At 36.6% G+C, this 20,178-nt stretch overlaps 1 protein-coding gene across 2 annotated transcripts in view; it reads left to right on the forward strand.

Annotated features, from left to right (window-relative positions):
- slx9 (SLX9 ribosome biogenesis factor) overlaps positions 1 to 19,362 on the forward strand; it is a 92,917-nt gene extending 73,555 nt beyond the window's left edge. For both annotated transcript variants that reach the window (XM_069196563.1, XM_006636688.3), the window contains 3 exons: positions 8,626 to 8,785; positions 18,230 to 18,298; positions 19,062 to 19,362. In XM_069196563.1, the coding sequence (XP_069052664.1) occupies positions 8,626 to 8,785; positions 18,230 to 18,298; positions 19,062 to 19,188 (356 nt within the window). In that variant the 3' untranslated portion in view covers positions 19,189 to 19,362. The remainder of the gene's footprint in view (positions 1 to 8,625; positions 8,786 to 18,229; positions 18,299 to 19,061) is intronic.
- Positions 19,363 to 20,178: the final 816 nt, after the last annotated feature.

Consider the following 20,178-nt stretch of genomic DNA (forward strand, 5'->3'; position numbering starts at 1 on the left):
TCACGCGTTAATTTCAGGATAAGAGCCTTTAAACTTCTCATTATCAGTTTTTTTTATAAACTTTTATCCTTTTTTTGGTGTTTTTGTTTACACTTTCCACTAATTATATCATGGTTGTTGTAAAAAGTTATAATTGTGTGACATTAAGACCTTGTTTGCTTTTTAAGATTCTCTTCAGTTATTTTTTATTCACTTGGCTCCACATCAACAAAATGTTCTTTAGCTTTTCACATTAAGTTGATGTACATATACAGTATAGCCTTGAAGAGGGCAGTGTAGTTAAATGGGTAAGCCTTTGGGCTCATAACTGACAGGTTGTAGGTTCAAGTACTCCCTGCAGACTCTGCTGTAGCTACCCCTGTATGAGCTACTTTATCTCAGTTCATTCAGTCCACCCTGGTGTATAAGTGGAAACCAGCATTACTGGGAGGCATTGAACCTGCTTCCCATATGAGGGGGGACCCTCTCCTGTCCATTTAACGCTACGGTAACCAGACTAACCTATGGCCTGATGGGACACTGTTATTAACTTAACCTTTACCATAATCTACAGAATTTACATGTGACAGAAATTAATTGTAGATGTTTTAAGTGAGTTTGATTATGGTTTAGTTTCCTGCGGGTCTTTTTAATATTTACTTGAGTATACAAGCTTTTGTTTATTGATTTCATTTCATGTGTTTGTGAAAACCTGTAAGCGTGATGCGAAACCCAGAAAACTCCTGTTTCTCTGAAGTTCAAAGTAAACTAGAGAAGCGGAGCCACAAAGGTGTAGGAGTCTTTGATGATCCTCACAGCTGACAATCCCACCTGCTGTTTTTCCTCATGAGGCCTTAATTAACACTTTGTCTTGAAATACACAAATCATCAGATATGCCGGAGGAGATGTTTAAATATGATTCTACGGGATGCCAGAATTTGAAATACACTACAATGATGTAAAACCATACAAAAACATAACAAAACTCTCATCTTTATACTGTATTTATTAAACACATAAACTCAATCTTGTTCCTGGTTTACACATGTACTTTGAAAAAGGCTGGGCAAAATTATGTTCAATAGACAACAGCAGTGCTGGAGATATTGAGATGGACTTGAAGAATGTTATGGAACTGTCTCCAGTATCTTCATTTGCTGCGCCTACATTTTGTCTGAAACATTTCACAGTGATCACTGTTTTTTTATTCGGTGATTGCATCATGTGGTTTCTCCAGTCTATTCTGTTTTTATAAAAATGCTAATTACTTTCATATAAAAAGTTTCTAGATGAAGGAAACCTTACTCTCAAGGGCTTCTGCATGCTCATTCTAGGACTGCAAAACCTGGTTGTATCGAATCCTAAATACAATAAGCCAGCATTGGCTGTATTTTGTGTAATTAAAACCTACAACTTTCCAACCAGCACCACTCATCTAATTCTGATCTTGGGAAACCAGATCTCCTCGTTAAATCAATTTCTCGTAACTGAAAGTGCATCCTGTATGAGTATAATTGGAAACTAATGGTGTTTTATTTTTTTATGAGACACTGCAAAATCAACGGCAAATCAGACATCAGTTCCTTCATTTGTACCATTCTCGATTTCATACATTAGTTAAAAATACATTACTGCTTTTTAGTGACAGCTTGACTCATTGCCTGGAAATGTGCCATTTATATTAGTGGTGTAATGCTGCCCTAATGGTTAATAAAAAGGTTTGAGGTAATTTTGGATCCTTTGAAAATACTGAATGTATTTACAATTCACTTTAAAATAATATTGCGCTTAGAAGGATTTTAGGTGCCCACGCTTTCTACTTTTCTGGTTCTTTGTTCCAATTTTCTCGATTTGCATTGCTTGTTTTTTGCTGCAAGGTGTAAAGCAGATATGGAAGCCTGTTTCCGCCAGGGTGTAAAAAAAAACGAGCTATGGTATCTCACAATTGCGACTTTGTATCTCAGAATTGTGACTTAAAACCTCAGAATTACGACTTCATATCTCAGAATTGCGACTTATAAAGTCCTACAAGTACTTAGGGGTACACCTGGATGATAAGCTGGAGTGGTCTGGTGACACTGACGCCCTGTACAAGAAAGGTCAGAGCTGACTCTATTTTCTTAGGAAGCTCAGGTCCTTTGGTGTGTGTGGAACACTGCTACACATTTTTTATGAATCAGTGGTGGCAGCGGCCATCTTCTACGCTGTTGTGTGCTGGGGCAGCAGCATCATGACAAGAGATGCAAATAGGCTCAATAAACTTATCAAGAAGTCTGGCTCTGCGTTGGGGCTGAGCCTTGACCCCCTGGCGGTGGTGGCTGAGAGGAGAATGCTGACCAAGCTCACAGACATCATGAACAACGCCTCTCATCCGCTTCATGGGACTGTTACTGGGCAGCGGAGCACTTTTAGCAACAGACTGCTCCAGCTACAGTGTTCAACGGAACGTTTCTGCAGGTCTTTCCTCCCGGCGGCTGTCAGGGTGTATAATGCTGCCCTAGGCAGGACTGTTAGCCCTTCATTTGCTTGTCTATGGACAGCATGTTGTTCCATTGTACTTTTTGGACAATCAATCTGGATAAACCTATGCACTTTTTGCACATATTTTATTGTTTTTACAGTGACTATGAGCATCATATTTTGCACACACCTGTGTATTTATTTTTATTTATTTATTTTATATTTATTTTGTATAACTTTTCATCTATTCTGATGTCTGTTTTTGCTTGTCTTGGGCTGGACTGCTGTAACACATCAATTTCCCTACATGATCAATAAAGTTTTATCTATCTCTATCTTAAAAACTCAGAATTGCGACTTGAAAACTCAAAATTGCTATTTTATATCTCCAAATTGCGACTTCATATCTCAGAATTCTGACTTAAAAACTCTGAATTGCAACTTCATATCTCAGAATTCTGACTTAAAAACTAAAAATTCCGACTTAAAAACTAAAAATTCCGACTTAAAAACTCAGAATTCCGACTTAAAAAATCAAAATGCCGACTTAAAAACTCAGAATTGCGACTTCATATCTCAGCTTTCAAAATCTTTGGGATGCAAAGCATTATACAACTGCAAATGATCAGGATGTATTATTAACCTTCATTATGCAAAGGTATTTTTCTGCTAGATTTTAGGTACTTGGGTTAAGATCTTCCTATCTACAATTTATATTTTTTATTTTTTAGACAATCCAGAGCTGCCTTTCTGTGAAATCTTTCGCTGTTCTGTTCAGCGAATAGCAGCTGTTGTCAAACAGAATTTTTATGAAGAACACATTCCGTCCAAATAAGCTGCAATAAAATACCTCCTTCCATCAACATTATTGACTCCTTCGAAATAATCGTGCACACAATTCAGAGCATTATTGAATGTTCTAAATTTCCATAAACATTATTGACTCCTTCAGAATATTCTTACTTCCCATGCACAGAATTTGGAGCATTATTGAATGTTATGAATCGCTACTGATACATAGCTCCACATCTAGATATCCACCCTGTGGCATCTGCCTGTTTCCAGTTTTCTATGGTCACTCTGTTTTTAGTAACGCTAGACATAAATATTTTTTTAAGTCTGGAATTATTTAATTAAACCTTAGTAGCTAACTACAGATCTGATGTTCCATTTTTGTCATGGGGATTTAAGTTCACAAGTAAGTGAAATCGTATTCTTTGTTAACATATTGAAAAAAATTAACTCATCTCAGAAGACAGACAAAAACACTGGGTACATCCTAGACTGTGGTTTTGTGGGATATGTATAGGATCTCAGAGCTGAGAGAAAAAACATGTGGGTTTGCTTTTGGTGTTCCCTTTAAGATTAGAATTAATGTACATTTTAATGCGTTGAAATCTAAGTACATCAAACAGATCCCAGAGTTGTTGAATTTCTTATGGATTTGCTTGTTTCCTAATAGGGGTTGCTGTAGAGTGCCTTTAGGGAAGAAAAACATGGATCATGTTTATTTGTATAATTGCTCCAGATGCCAGAATCAGGGCTTGGGAAAAATTATCCTCTATTTCTGCTCTTTATTCTCTGTAGTATTTTTGATATTTTGAAGGTAGATAAGCATAGCAATATGAGTAGCATAGATCACATACATGGATTCATATATCATTGATTCTTTTGATACTACAATCAACAATAAAATGTTAAGTAATATAAACACATATTGGGAAGCAAAATGGATCTAGATTTTGTTGCTGCATGAACTAAACAGAAATCAGTATAACTCTTTCTATTCTTGAGTTTTTTTAACAATGTCTTCTGTTTATTTAGAGGATAACATGATGAACAGGAAAGATTTTCTGCTTGACAGTGCATCACTCGATGTTTCCTGACAGGCTCCAATCTGAATGCAACTAGATTTCTGTATGTTTTGTCATTGATCCATTAATGAGCTGTAAACCGAAATGCTTTCTCAAAATTTGAAACTTTCTAACATGGGACCTTGGACAAAATCTTATGCTGTGGTACCAACGTTGAGTACATTAATTTAATCAACCTTCAGCTTTTTTCAAGTACAAACTAATGTCTGAGTAAGGATTTAAATTAGAGCTATAAAATTTCATGTAACTAAATTTTCACCTGTTAAGGTGTTTTTTTTTGTATCAGAACTGCTGACATCTGGCCTGAATATTTCCCTTCTCCTTTGATCTTAGATTTTTAAGGCCTTCATGCAGGAGGCTACTATGAGCCCTTAATATGGTTGTAATAAACAGTGCTGTCAACAGAAATTAATTTAATGACCAAGTCAAAATATGCAGAAAGTAATTGATATTGTACTTTGAAGAATGTAACCTGACCACAAACTGTTTCCTCAAAAGACATATTATGGGGGTTGGAGCTGCCTTCTTATGGATATCTTGTATACTTCAGTTCTGTTTTCATAGAAAAATAAAATGTTCAGACATCTAAAATTACCCTATGTATAATAGTTCCTGAAAAAAATGAAACAGTTTTAAAATGTCTGGATTTTTATACAAGCTGAAAGCAGTAAGATATAACTGCAGTTATGTTTAAAATACACATTAATGGTTTCAGGGGGCTTGTATTTTAAGTAACATTTTTTCCTTCTTTGCTGTGCCTCATTCCCACTTACTGATTTTTGTTTTCCTCAGATGTGCATTTCATAACGAATGAGTAAAACCCTCTTCAGCAACATGTTCTTAGGTCTGCACACTTTTTTTTTTCTTGAGTTTCATCTAATTACTTTTTTTGGTGTGGTTGGTTTGCTGCCTGTAGTGGAGCTACCTAGTCAATGACATCACTGCATGCTTTTCCTCAAGACGTTTTGTTTATAATTCTGTTGCACTTTCCCTAGGAGTACTGTTTCTGCAAATTAGGTTGCCAAGAAGGATCATCATACAGTAGCACCAGTACTGAACACAAAGTAAATGCTTATTCTTACCATCATATATGGTATGAAAATTTGCTTTTCTATACAGGTGTAAAACTCATCAAACTGGTATTCAGCATTATCACTGTTCCAGATGTAATCTTTCAGCATGGCATGTACTGGACTTTCATTGGAATCCATGTCCTGCGGCAAAGAATTCTCTTTAAAAATGTAAACTGTGAATTTTGAAGCAAGCAGTGGGATATGAGTTTCAGCCTTCCATGTTCCATTGCAAAATTATAGCCACTGCAATTACTTATAATACTAAGGCTCACCGGAAGAAACAGTTTTCTTCTGTGCGCTGCAAATTATGTTATGTGTACATAAAGAACACAATCCTCTAGCATTTATTTAATTTCCTGCAAATCAGAGAGTTCAGTTCTTTTTTCTGAAAGCTCTGGAACTAGAAGAAAACAAAACTAAAGACTGTTTTGGAAAGGGAGATCATTTGACGTGAAATTCAGAAGGTCTCGGCCTCTTCTTATAAATACTGTTTCCTTGTAATTACATGTACAAATATGTTTATATTGTACATATATAAACTTTTATGTGACCTTTATGATTTAATAGAAAATGTAAGAAAATTGTCATTAAGCTAAAAGGCATTAGGAAACTGTTCATTTGATTACACTTAACCCAGCTCAAAATGAGAAGTTAGTGAAGCCTTGTATTTGTGTGCTCAAAGCTGAAAATAGTTTGCTGTCACAGTGTCTTGTACACAGCCTCTGTACTTGTTTCTGTTATTCAAATCAAATAATGAATGGAAAATAAGAAAAGTCAGGAGGGGGCAATTGAGATTCTATCGTGCCAATATTGCATAAGTACCCTGTGATAAGATTAAGAGCTCTTTTTAATACTGTAGTATGTAAACCTTCCCTAGGAATCACAGTTATTTTCCTCTATTTATAAATGTAATTAGAAACACCCTGATTAGAACTTGTGTGTTTGAGGTAGTGTAATTGAATGCTTTTCTCAATGATTTTTCAAGGCCTTATATATGTACTATATTAAGATGCTGTTGTTACAGCTAGTGTACTGCAGTGAACAGAGACACAATAGCTAGCGTGGAGACAGAGCTGCTGTATATTATGCTGCCATTATTGAAGTAACAAGTGAAATGATCCTCGCATACCTACTGTACTAATATGCTGTGTAATTATTATCATGTTATCTATCGGTTTGGAGTTTGTATGTTTTCCCCACCTTTACGTGGGTTTTCCAGACATATTGATAGAGTAGTTCAGATGGGTAGCTGCGTCAGCATGTGTAGGCTGCAAAGGGGCCTTTGCAGAGTGGTGGCTCTGTAGCTAAGGATCTGCGCCTGTGGCTGGAAGGTTTAAATCCTGTGGCCGGCAGAGGAATCCTACTCTGTTGGGCTCCTGAGCAAGGCCCTTAACCCCAGCTCCTCCAGGGGCACGCTGTACTGTGGTTGACCCTCCGCTCTGACCCCAAGCTTCTCTGTGTGTCTCATGGAGAGCAAGCTGGGGTATGCATTACGTATGCAAAACATTACGTTTCGACTGTGGAGCCTTCTTCGGGTGTTATGTTTTCTTTCTTCTCTTTTCATATTGATAGAGTAGATGTCTTTTGGAAAAACTGGCCTTGGTGTGAACATAAGCATGCTTGTGTATTTTGTCTTGTGCCTCTTGCTTTCTGGGATAGACTCTTGCTCCCCCACAACCCTGCATTGGATAAGGCAATTAGAAGATGGATGGATATTCGAAGAGACTTGGCATTTGTCGTCATTTATATACAGTAGCTAGGCATTTTATTTTCGCAGTCTACAGTACATGTAGTACATGGCTCAGTAGTGTCCTTACCTGGGATTTGAACCCATAACGTTCCAGTTCCGAGGCCAATGTCTTAACCACACTGCTGAGGCTATAGTTTTTTGTGCTCAGCATTTATATTCTGGCTGTGCCTGGATAAAAGCTGACCATTAACTTGGTTGCATGCTTGCAGGTTATGGTAAAATCTTGAACGTTTTGAAACAAGTTAGCAATTTTCAACATATAACAATGAAGCCAAAGTAATCTGGTGTATTCTAAATTAATAAATATTATAAGCATGTGATTTAAAAATCAACCTCTATATATTTGTGTTGATATGTGTGGAGTTAGTATATGGAAGTCTAGTGTCTAACAATGGAAAACCTGTGCATTTTGAATTTCTTCATAAAGGTATTAACAGTTCAGCAAATTAAGGGTGGAACAAAAGTCTGCATTGTTTCAGAGTGTTTTATATTCTAGGAAAGGCAATATATTTCAATGTGTTCAGATGAGCTGCTATTTTTTAAAAGTGAATACCAGATGCTTCAAACATAAACATTTATCTTTAATTATCCTGGCCTGTTTTTTTATAATTTGGTTTTAATTGAAGCACTCTTACAAAAAGCTAGAAAGGATGAGGGCCTCATGAATCTGAACTCTAAAATCTCTCTAGAGACCACTCCAGAGACAAAGCTGAATTTTAAAGTAGGTTTGTCTTGTGTATTATGCACACAGTGAAAGAAAACGAATTAAACATTTCAGATATTTTTGACTAAAAGATTAATAGGGGGTTGTTATGTGTAGGAACTATATTCGTGAATCATTCGTATATAGTTTTTGGTTTTACAGTTTATTCTAATTACTATGGAACAGACGACTTCTGCCTGACTCGGAGAACAGTCACTTTAAATGGCATCTTTAAAGGCTTGATAAGCCATTAAAGTTTTTCTTGGCAGCAAAAGTAAATAAATAATTATCTACTTCTGCAGAGAGCATTTGTTTAGTTTGTGTAATACAGAAGTTTAGCTTCATGTTTCATTGTTTCTCTCATTAATCTAAACCATAGGCATACTAATTGACTCCCCATTGGCATGAGAAAAGACCACCCACTGAAACTTGGCCAACTTTCTATCCATGCTTCCAATATCCAAATTAATTTGCTATCTCCTTATGCTTTCTTGCTTTAACTAGAGTAGGGGATAAATCCATCCAGTACTCTTCCTCACTTTAGTGGATCTGTGCTTTCAATTTACCTGTTAATGCCAGGGGAAAGAGAGTTTTTCATGGGGCATGGCAGTGAGGCGGGGGAGCAAACAGTTCAAGAAAAAGCCAATAGGGGAAGAACAGTTCATCCTGGTTGTTTCCACTTTTAGCTTTTCTAATTCTGCCAGGGGGAAATGAGAGGCAGTGAATTCCCTGAAAAGCGCGCAGCAGAGTGTTAAATCAGCTATCTGCGCCGTCTTGTGTTTCAGAAATCGGTGCCATTAAGCTGGCAAGGGAGCAGCAGAAAGCGCAAGCAAAGAGAAGAGCTACTCCAGTGGTGGGAGACATGCAGCCCCTCGCAGACGCCCTGCCAGAGCTCCCTAAACTCATGACCTCCTGCAGGGCCCAAGCATCCAGGAAGTCAAAGGTGTAAGTATTTCACTAGGGGGGGACCAAGGTCACTGCATCTTAACCAATACAATTGTAAATGTATACACACGCAATACCTAAGCTGACAAACTGGTAGAAATTACATTTTAGTTTACATTCTTTTACATACCTGATTATTTCTAAAGTCTGTTTACATTTTGGTTGCTTTTTTTACTCCCGAGTAAAGTACTGAAATAGAGCTTTGCCTCCTAACAGTTATTCATTGCTGTTATTAAATCATTTTTGTTCACGATTGTTTTAATCTGGGAAATTTACCCTTGTATTTCAAAGTTGTGACCCTATTTTCCTAACATCTCAAAAGATCATGATCTCAAAGCTCCACAAACACTTAAGCACTTAAGCAAAACTGCATTTGTTTCCTAATTTGCTTTAAAATGAGAGTAAATGGGTATACAACAGAACAATAATATTAGAATCCCCGTATTTCCTTAAAGCTTGTGTTAATGTACGGAAAAGTGAGCTCATACAGTTTTTTATTGGTATTCTATATGTCTTTTTTGTGAAAAATTTTAGTTCGCAAGGCAAAGTCCAAATAATGGTCTATAAATGAGAAGGGCCCAATCAGCCCTTCTTGCTTGTTTGGTAGTTTAGCAGCTGAATGAATTTAAAATTTTGTCCAGCCATGTCTTGAAGTGCCCAGAGTAGCAGCAATTCAAGTCTGTATTTGGATATGCTGTGGTCTGGGATGTGTGTTTTTGTTACTGGCAGCGTGTGAGGTGTTTATACTATTTTTGTTAATGTGCATGTATTCAGAGCTTGCACCATTAAATGCCTTGGAGAGTGACAAGCATTTATGAAGGCTAAGAAGATTTTTCCACAGGAATGGAAAAAAAAGGTGTTGAAAAAGTTCCCTGTATTTTTTGTCATAGGAGTTTGTGACATAATTTAGAAGCTCCTGATAACTACCTCAGTGGGCCCCACAAAAAAAAACCAGCAGGAAGACTTGTGAAGAATGGAGAGTTTTAGATAGATCTGTGTGTTAAACCAGAGTTTCACACTTGAAAACATAAATAAACTGTTTTATTAATCCATGATAGTGAGATAGATATTGCATTAACAATTTTGATCATGTTGGAAGAGGTAATGAAAAGAACATTAAAATATCACCAACGCATTACTTTAAAAAACCTCCTATCTAATTTAGGGTCATAGAGGCCTGGAGCCTATCCCAGAAAGCATTGGGTAAATGCAGGGCGGTGCTGTGGCTGTGTGGCTAAGGACCTGCGCCTGTGGCTGGAAGGTTGCTGGTTCATATCTGGTGGCCGGCAGAGGAATCCGACTCTGATGGGCTCCTGAGCAAGGCCCTTAACCCCAGCTGCTCCAGGGGCGCCGTATAAATGGCTGACCCTGTGCTCTGACCCCAATCTTCTTTCCCTGTCTCATGGAGAGCAAGTTGGGGTATGCGAAAAGACAGATTCTTAATACAAAAAATTGTATATGGCCAATAAAGTGATCTTACATTATCTTTAAGATGGGATACACCTTGATAGACATGACACCAGTCTAGAACACGCATAGTTAACCCTGGTATGTCTTTGGACTTTCGGAGGAATACCATGAAAATACATAGAGAACATGTGAACGCCATGCAGATAACACCCCCAGGATTGAAACCAAGGCCCCAGCACTGAGAGGCAACAATACTAACCAGTATGCCACCATGCCACTCCAACAGATAAAATATAGAGATGTAAAAACTAATGAAGACAAAAGAAATTGCCTCAATCTCTGTGTTACCCAGAAACAAACAGGGCTGAAAGAAAGGTTATTAAAGATCAGTCTTTGTGAGAGCTAACACAAACACTATGTTTACCCCCAATGGTCTGGACAAATTTACTCCTGACTGGGATAATCAGACCTACCAGAGGTTCCTAATTTTTAATTCAGTTGGTGAAAAAATACCTCAGTTTTGTACCTGATCTGCTGTGCTGTTGGTACATAATGGCTGCTACTCATTACCCAGCTTGCTGCTGCACATGAGAGGTGGGTTAAGTGGTCTGGCATCCTTTGGGATAAAAGCTACTATATAATCCAATAAATTGATTAAACTGTTTTACTGTTACCTTGTAAATATAATGGATTTTTTCCAGGTATGGTGAGGCTCAGTATTATTATGTATGGGTTCAAATATAGTTTACTGTGACAAAAATATCCCTCAGCTTTGCAAAATAGACCCTGAGTTCATCCCTTCAGATTTGTGTGTGATAATGTCAAAGTAGGTATCAGATACTGTGTTAGAACTAGGCAGCCATACAGCTGTAGAATTGTTCAGGTTTCATTCATTTCCTTCAACATGCTATGGGCCAGGTGCATAAAAAATCATCTGATAGCATTCAGTAGTTATAGTATTTAAAATTATACTAATTTAAAAATGGTATTTTGAATTTCCATGTAGTTAACAAGACGATTTACCTCTCCTGTGTAACAAAAGCTCCAGGATGTCATACCTTACTGGCACACATTGTGCTACCATCTGAGACCATTAAGACAAGCACCGATGAGGCTTTTGAATTTTCTGTTTCAGGCATTTAAAGATTTAATCATCGGATTCATTTGAAAATGCTAAAGGCAAAAAAAAAACAACAGCATCCAACTAACACAGCAGCTCTTAGTGTTCTTTGCTTAAATATAGATTATTAATTCCATGACTCCTCTCTTTCCCTCCACGTTCTGAGTACTCAATAACAGTCCTGTTTAAAGAGGACTCAGTGGACTGTAAAATATGTAGACAGGTAGGAATCCAGATAGAAGAACAATTAAAGAATGTAAAGATAAAAGGAAAGTATCATGCCAGTTGGTGGTAAAAAGTTTAGACTTTAATGCTTGAAAATAAACCTTGAAATGTATAAAAAAGATGAAAAAACGATGTCAGTGTCTTTATTAAGAACCTGAACAGTAATTTTCCTAATTAGAGCTATGAACTCAGTTGGTCTTTCTTGCTGTATGCAGCTTGTAACTCTTGGTATAAATGTTTTTTAACGATTGTAGTGCTATGTTTAATTTTATGTTTAATCCTGTAGCAAATCTTACATAATCTTAGAGATTCCCATGTTAATTATTATTGTACATAACTGATATATTTTGTTTGTGATTCAAAGATGCCTTGCAGAAAAGACAGTGGAAAAACTGAGTATGGGGAAAAGGGAGTGCATGTTTGGGTGATATCCTTTTTAATTATAACCTATTTTATTTGAATTGTGAGCCAATCTGTACTTGATCAGTCTCAAAAGTACATAGTGTAAGATGCAGGGTCCATGAAATAGCAGTATCAATCAAGCTAAAAGTTGCCCTTAGTTTTTGTTACTTGAATTTTTCAAAGTCCTTTGGAGATTAGTTGTAGCTGGCTTTGCATTTTCTGTTTTTCAGTTTGTCAAGAAATTGCTTGTTTAGTAAACAGAGCACAAGATTTCTCTTTCTTCATTGTGGAAATTACGTCTAGTTTGCTACATATTAAGTAGTTTTTGGCCATTTACTCAGCATGTATTTAAGATGAAAATTATGGTTGGGTGTTTGTTAACACATCATTTACATATTCCAAACAATTTGGACAAGGAATAAAAAACGTAAACAAAATGTTTGGCTATATTGTAAAAAGTATAAAATTCCGATACAGGTATGTTATGTCCAAATTGTGCATTGCACTAGACAAGCCTCATTTAGAATATTTTGTACAACCCTGTACAAAATAGCAGTGAGAACAAAAAGGATATCACCGCTCTGCAATGCAGTCAAGAGACGAGCAATGAGATATATTCCAGGGCTAAAGGCAATGTCCTTGTAACAGATCCTTTCTTAAGGTAGCTTGGCTGGAAGGACCTATGTACATAAACCTGTAATTATCTTGTGTTACTGAGGCATCTATATACAGTAGATTAGAGAGGATCGACCCAGTGTTTTACCCTAACTTCCTTTGGCCTAGGTCCTTAACCCTCACTTCACTTGTCCTCACTAGCTCTTAGCTTTTCTATAACCCTGAATTATTTGGAGTATTGACAGATAGGTTTTGTTTGGCCCGAGGCTGTCTGACACAATGTCAAAGTCCAATTATCTAAACTATAGTATGAGATTTTATCTTGCCCTGAACTGATTTTCAGGCTTTTGTCATAACTGCAATGTTACAGGTCGGCAACTCTGGCTGAAGACACACTCTGCCTGGTCACACTCTTACTCACTTATTTCAGCAGAGAAATCGGCAGCACTAGAGAGCTGATTTCTCTGCCTTCTCCATGCGGAAAGCAGAGGGCCACTTTGATGATCTCTGTAGTAGTGGCATGCTGTTCCTAGTGCTCTGATCTACTCTCATCACTCCAGCTTCATGTGTTTCATCACAGTCCGACACTGACAGGCTGGAAGAACGGAACTTTTTTAGTCTTAAACAGAGAAGATTGTGTGGACTTGATCCAAACATTCAGAAGGAACAGTGAAACGGTAACCAGAGGGCACAAGTGGAGACTACAGTACATGGAAGAAAAAAAAAAACAAGAACAAGAGGCACTGCTGTATCCGAAAAGCTGTGAGACAATGGAACAAGATACCCAGTCAAATTGTTGACACCGATACCTTGACTTCCTTCAAGAAATTGCTGAACTAGTACCTTGGATCAATTACCTGCCAACTACAAAAATCTGAAATGAATGTTAAATTAACAGATCTACAAACAAACATCGGCTTGAAAACAGAAATATATATATTATGCAAATGAATTAGTTCTTGCCATTTCACAATGCTTGACTGAACTACCGTACGACTTCTCATTCCACCTTTTGCATATATAAAGTCAAATGCAGACATAGAAGTTGTAGAATGGTTCCCTCCCTCAAGCAATGTGATACAGCAAGAGCTAATTAATTGTCATAACCATAATTTCTCGTGATGATCTGCTCTATGTCATGTATACATATGTTTATATTTAATTCTAAATGTAGTTTGGAATTTTGTCTTATCTGGAGATGAAAAAGGTAAATTAATTTCAAAGTTGCCTTGTAAATTGTATTAAGGTAGTGACTAGCAGGTACAAATTGAAGCCCAGGCTGATAACATCTCTGTGCGTATCTTATTTTCCCTTGGCAATAACCTGTAATTTGTCATACCATTAAAGCAGATGTATGATCACTGATACAGAGTACTTTTGGGTATTTTAAAATTCAGCTTCAAATGCCTAAACACATCTGGTAGGGTGTCGCTCTATATCCTTCACATACTGTAGCTTCAGGTTTTAGTCGTTGTTACTCGTTTGCTGCAACATATTACAAAACCCGAAGGAAGACAGTAGGATTTTCTTTTCAGTACAGTCTCTGAAGTATCCAGCTGTTCCAAGAATTGTGAAATGTGCACCTTTATCGACTGTACATGTATTCTTGGTTTTCAGAGGTTTTTCTTGTTTTTGTGTTTTTTGGAATTTAAAAAATGTTACAATGTGAGAAGAGAATGTTGCTGAAATTCACAGTTTGTTAATTCCTGAAACCTTATTCCAAGCAACTGACCAGCATAGAAAGAATGGGTACAGGCCTCTGATTTTTAACACAATACTGTTACTAGAAAGCAAATCAAAAATATTTGTCACAATTAATTAATTTACTTGTTCATTAGGATATTGTGATTACATATAGTACAAGGCCATATTACTCACTGTGCTTTGTACACAGATTTACACAGTTGTTTTCTTCATAAAAGCTCAATGAGTAAGAATTCCTTATAAAAAACCCACGGGGGGGTTAAGATTTTTTTATGTTTACAGTTTACAGAGTAAATACAATCTACTGTGTGAATGTCTGTCAAGAAATTTAATCAAGACTGTTACTTATTGTCTTATATTAAAAGTGAATTTTTATCGTGAAAAATACCTGTGTTTAGCATACACTCCTCTTTTAAAAAGCAAACATTCTTGTGACATATATTTCCTTTTATGTTCTTCTTTTTTTATTACCTTCTATAAGTTCTTTGCTATACAAAGCCAGATATGTAATCTTGCTTCTTCCTTCTCCTTTTAGGTGGCTTTAGACATTCTTCTGATGACTTAGCCCATACTGTCATTGTCCTGTCTGAGATTTAAAAAAACTTATTTTAGAAGCACTTTGAGGCCACTGACTTCTAAATTGAGGCCTGCCTTTCCATGAGAGTGTCAGATTGAATCCCATTTTAGGACTCATTAGGATTGACTGGCAAGCAGCAGAGTGTTTTCCACTAGACTTCATTCATCATTTGTTTTATTTTTCTTGACACTACAGTGTACAAAACTTCTGGGATGAAATGGAGCTACATTGTGTAAGCAGTTCCTAACTACTGTCTTTTTAATCTTTATGAAGGTTTGTCTTCTCAGGGGAGTTTATAAAAGATTAAATATTAGGGTGAGGCTGTACCATCAGCTAATTATAAACAAAGCCCGAGAAATAGCAGGTGAAGTTCTTTCTGTGTTTGGGCAAATTCTTTTGTCATTTGAAAAAACAAAAACAGTACAGATCAACTGCAATGACTCTCTCAGGGTGTCATTATTAAGACTGTTTTGAGACAGGTATTTAGCTACTGGAATTATTAGCTCAAAGAGTGAATGTTTGTTCATTTTCTGTGGTGTCACTTAGATGTATGGCTTTGGTATTTACAGCACCTGCATTGACAGAGAATTGTATTTCCATTTTGATTCCAAATAAGCCAAGGAAAAGAGTAATATTGTCAGCAGCTATTTCCTGTTGAACAGTTACCATATGTTGCGCATGGGGCACTCAAATGATAGTGTCAGAATTGATTCATTACAGTTCCCTGGGAAAACCTTTTTTATTAATAATGTTTCACTTAGAAAATTTCATAATAAAGGAATTTGTTGGCAGCACAAGTTGCATGTCTGGTTTTACTCAGAATCCTAGGAAAAAAGAACAGAAGATTGCCTTGTTGTTCAGAAACATAAATGTGATAGATGCTGTAATAAAGGATTGTACAGTAAGTAGAACATTTTGTCTGATCCTTTGGGTCAGGTTTTCATTTAAACTGTTCTTCTTCATTTATCTTGTAAGTCATCATTTTAACCTCCTGGGACAAAAGTCTGATAATTTACTGTATACCATGGATAATATAGGCTACATTTTAAATTATCAGACCATAAAAGCACACAAATGTAAATTTTAAGAACAAAACATATTTATTCAAATGTACACTCAAATGTAAATTTTAAGAACAAAGACAGGTAAAATTCCTCAGATACTCAACAATACTTTCAGGAAAGGAACTCAGTACACAATGAATATATACATTTCCTCATAAATACCAGCAATACATTATCTGACTTTTTTTTTCTTAATCTAGAGATAGAACAGTAGTGTTATGGCTAGCGTTGTTGTCTCACAGCTCTTGCGTCATGGTTTTGATACCATTTAGACACCAGATAAGGGTGTCTTCTGTCTGGAGTTTGCTTGTTTTCCCCATATTCACTTTGATTTTCAGGTTTCTGCTTAGCTTCCATGGCTGGCTATGTAAACTGGTGTCTATAAACTATCCCTGTGTGCACCCTGTGATGGACAATGTCCCTATGGTTTTGGAATAATCTGTGGTTTTCTACAACCCTCAACATGAGTAATTAGCTATCTTATAATGTGTAGATAAATCCAAAGATATGCCTTTAGCAATGAAACAGACGATTTTTCATTTCAGATTTTTCATCTAAAAAACAGATGATTTTTCATTTCAGAATGTTTTTCCTGATCTTTATAACATAAGTTAGTGCTGCTGGTACATTGATACCCTGCCAGTGTAACATATTCAATCCGTAGACCATTAGGCACTAGGAGCACCAATTTCACGTGTGTGCTTAATGAGAAAATAGCACTGATCCCAAGATGATGGAACCAGGGTATTCTTTACCTCCAGTGACATTGGTATTTTACTAATCCATCTTATACATATATATAATATATGGTCTTAAACATCATCCCTACATCCCCACCAAAAGTACTGAATGTTTCTAACGCAGTATTTCTCAACCTTTTCCATCCCATGACACACTCTTATGAGTAAACACACATTCATGTCTTTTTCCCCAAACACATTTTTCTTAATATTATAAACAAAACTTTCAGTGTTTGCAAATAAGTTCAAGTATTTAACTTTCAGTGAAAAAGCAAGCTTTTGCTAAATCGCTCCCAGTTGTTTTCTGTTGATGCTTTTTATGTCCATCAGACTCAAAAGGCTTAACTTGCACCTCTTAGAACTTGGCCTCTGTCTTGTGTGTCTACACCGAATGTGCAACACAACACTTTGGTTGTTCTAGGAAGTAAGATTTCATGTATTCATTTTATTAAAATGCAAGTTTTCTAAAATGATGCAGCACACTCTTTCATGTTTAACACTTTCATGGTAATGCCATTGTAACACTGGTTCGCATTGCTGCCTTGCAACACTGGGGCCCTGGGTTCAATTTCAGACCTGGGGTGCTGTCTGTGAGAAGTTTTAGTGTTCTCGTGTGTTTGCTTGGGTTTTCTCTCACAATCCAAAAATATGCTGGAATCTTAATTGGCTCCCTAGGAAAGCTGGACCTGGTAGGAGTGTGTGTGTGCCCTGTGATGGAATGGCATCCTGTCCAGGGTGTACCCTGACTTGCGTCTCTTGTTTGCCAGAATAGACTCTGGCTCCTCTGTGACTCCATACTGGATAAAGTGGTTAGAAAACGTATGGATAATTTAAAGGAAACATTTTAGCTGATACAAAATGTAAAAATCAGAATCTCTGTTTATAAATCTCCAGACTCTGTATATATAGTTTGCACTGTTTTCCTTGAAATTTGGCAGGTAGTGTGTTCCTGAATTTCATATTACTTTGTGCATTTTTGCACATTCACTTTAATTGTGAATATAATAAAAATATATGTATTGTGTGTGACTGCAGGCACTTCAGTGAATTGTAATTCCATGTTATACCCAGGACTGTATGCTGACATTTAAAATTTTAACATACAAGGAACAAATCTATTAACATTTTTATTCTATTTAAGTAAAAATACATAATATAGATGTATCTAATATTCACATTGCTTCAGAACCTCCATGAAATAGGATGCACTGGGAGTAATTTATACAGTATATGAAGTATGGTAACTGAAATTGTATAAATTGCTACATTTAAGTATTTGCTGCTGTTGATTTGTTTATGCTAAAAAAATGTTTAAATGTGGAATATGTCACAAATAAGAATATGCTGTTTATTTTACGTGAGCTCAGTAGGACATTTTTGTTGAATTTCAGAAAATTGTAATAATTTTCAGTTGTTAAAAGGTGTTACTATTTCTGTAACATAGACATGAGTAGATTTTTTTTTTAATTAATGTGAGAAAATCTCCAGTTTTAGGGTGTTACAGACACTAAAAAAAATTCCACATGATTTTAGCAAGTTTCTCCTGCAGGGAAATTGTCACAGACTCTTTTTCTTTTCTTCCATTAGACCAGTAAAGAAGAAACCAGAACCTACTGACTTCAGTCAGATGAAACCAGCTCAGAAGCGCAAGCTGTTGTAAGTTATGTCTTGACTGAAATTGAGAATACTCATTAATCATTCTTCCAAAGAATAGATAATATGGTTGATGCCCCTGTGGTTGTGTGAGATGCGACAGGCACAGACCTGAAAAGAATAAAAAAAGAAGTCCCTACACGTTACCCACCTGCACAATTAATTTTTTTCATTTGCTGGTTAGAGATCTGTTATCAGGGAATCATTCAGAATGAATGCAGTGCATGTGTAGTGGAGAATCTCAATCACATGAGTATAATACAATGACTATCACTGCTCTGTATAGTTTAACCTCGGGGCTTCCCTCTGCTTGAGTATTATACAACTAAATGGTGTGGATGACTAGGTCAAATTAATATCATATCTTTTGTACTTGGAACAGAAACCAGATACATTTCTTACTATGCTGTGATGGATACGAGACAGCCACTCTATTCTGTACTTTTCATGGTATACCGAGACCGCACTGAGACCTGTGGGCTGAATAACCCACTGACCATGATTACCTTACACTTTGGGATAGCAGGAAGGTTATCATTAATTCTCATCATAGGAAGGCAATGTCTGGGGGGGCAGGAGGCATTCTGGGGTGATACTGAATCTTTTCAGTAGCTGGTGGAATCAATTAAGAATTTCAACAAAAGGTGAGATAGGATGATCCATATTTGATCATGGATGCCCTGTACTCATGTGAGGTCAGGAGTGCCTGGCAGTGTGAACCGGACATCTCTAAATAATTAAAGAAGAACCTTGTGTTCTTTTGCAGGGAGGATGAAACATCCAAGTTTACCGAAGTTTTAAGCAACACAGGCTTCAAGGTGAATCCGTTTGAGGCAATTGGAGAACACTTCAGGAAGAGGCTCAAACAGGAGGAAGAAGAGAATCCCAACTAACTATTTTTCTGTTCGCCATACTGTGCCATACCTCATCACATCTGGCAAAATAATTAAGTCGTTCTATGTCAAAAAATAATATTAATAGTGTTATGATATGCTACTGTTAGAGTTAGAATCCTAGGCCAACAGATGACAATAAAATATTTCATATTGACCTATGAAGGTCCCATATTTTGTTTCCATTTCCCTTTATTTTAAGATTGTGTAACTTGCCTGCAAATTACACAGTAGTGATCATAAAATGAAATATTGACCACTGCTGTCTTGCACATGTAAAGCTTTAGCAAAATAATAAAATGTTCATAATTTAAAATAATAAAATGTCTTTAATTTCAAACATAAAATGTACATTTTCAGTAATGTATTTTTTACTAAGATGTTGCTACCCAGCCTATTTACAGTTCTGGAGTTTATCTTAGAAGGAGTACTTTGTATTGCTTTCATTAGACACTTTTTAAAGCAGCACCATTTTATTGCTATGGTATTATAGTGGCACCTCAGTACACGAGGGCAAAGAGTTGCCTCATGTAAGCATTTTTAGGCAAGAAGTTAAAGGGAAAGCCAGACTATCATGCTCTCTGTGCATAAAAAGCGTATTGCATAAGGTCTGAGATTTGCAGTACATTATTAGAGATACAGCAGTGCTATGGTTTTCAAGTTAAAGCAATTTGTTTTGAAGGGTTTCTTTATTATGCTTTATAAGTGCGAGCATAATAAAGAAAAAATACTTCAAAACTATCTGCCATGTGGCTGTATCAGTAAAGGTCGACTGCAAAGGCATTTGGAGAACAGGCAGAACTTTGCAGTCCAATGTTGCCTATTATGTCTGGGCTGTCAATAGCAAAGGTGATAGTGGAAAAGTGGTTATGCATGGCCAGTGGTAGATGGGCATCAGTCAGGTTATCCATAGCTTGTTGGACCTTTAAGTGTATGGCACTGTCTCCTAGCTTTTTAAAATAGGCCAGACAGGCTGAATTGCCTCCTTTT

The sequence above is a fragment of the Lepisosteus oculatus genome, chromosome 12 (genome assembly GCF_040954835.1).
Source record: "Lepisosteus oculatus isolate fLepOcu1 chromosome 12, fLepOcu1.hap2, whole genome shotgun sequence".
Classification (NCBI taxonomy): Eukaryota; Metazoa; Chordata; class Actinopteri; order Semionotiformes; family Lepisosteidae; genus Lepisosteus; species Lepisosteus oculatus.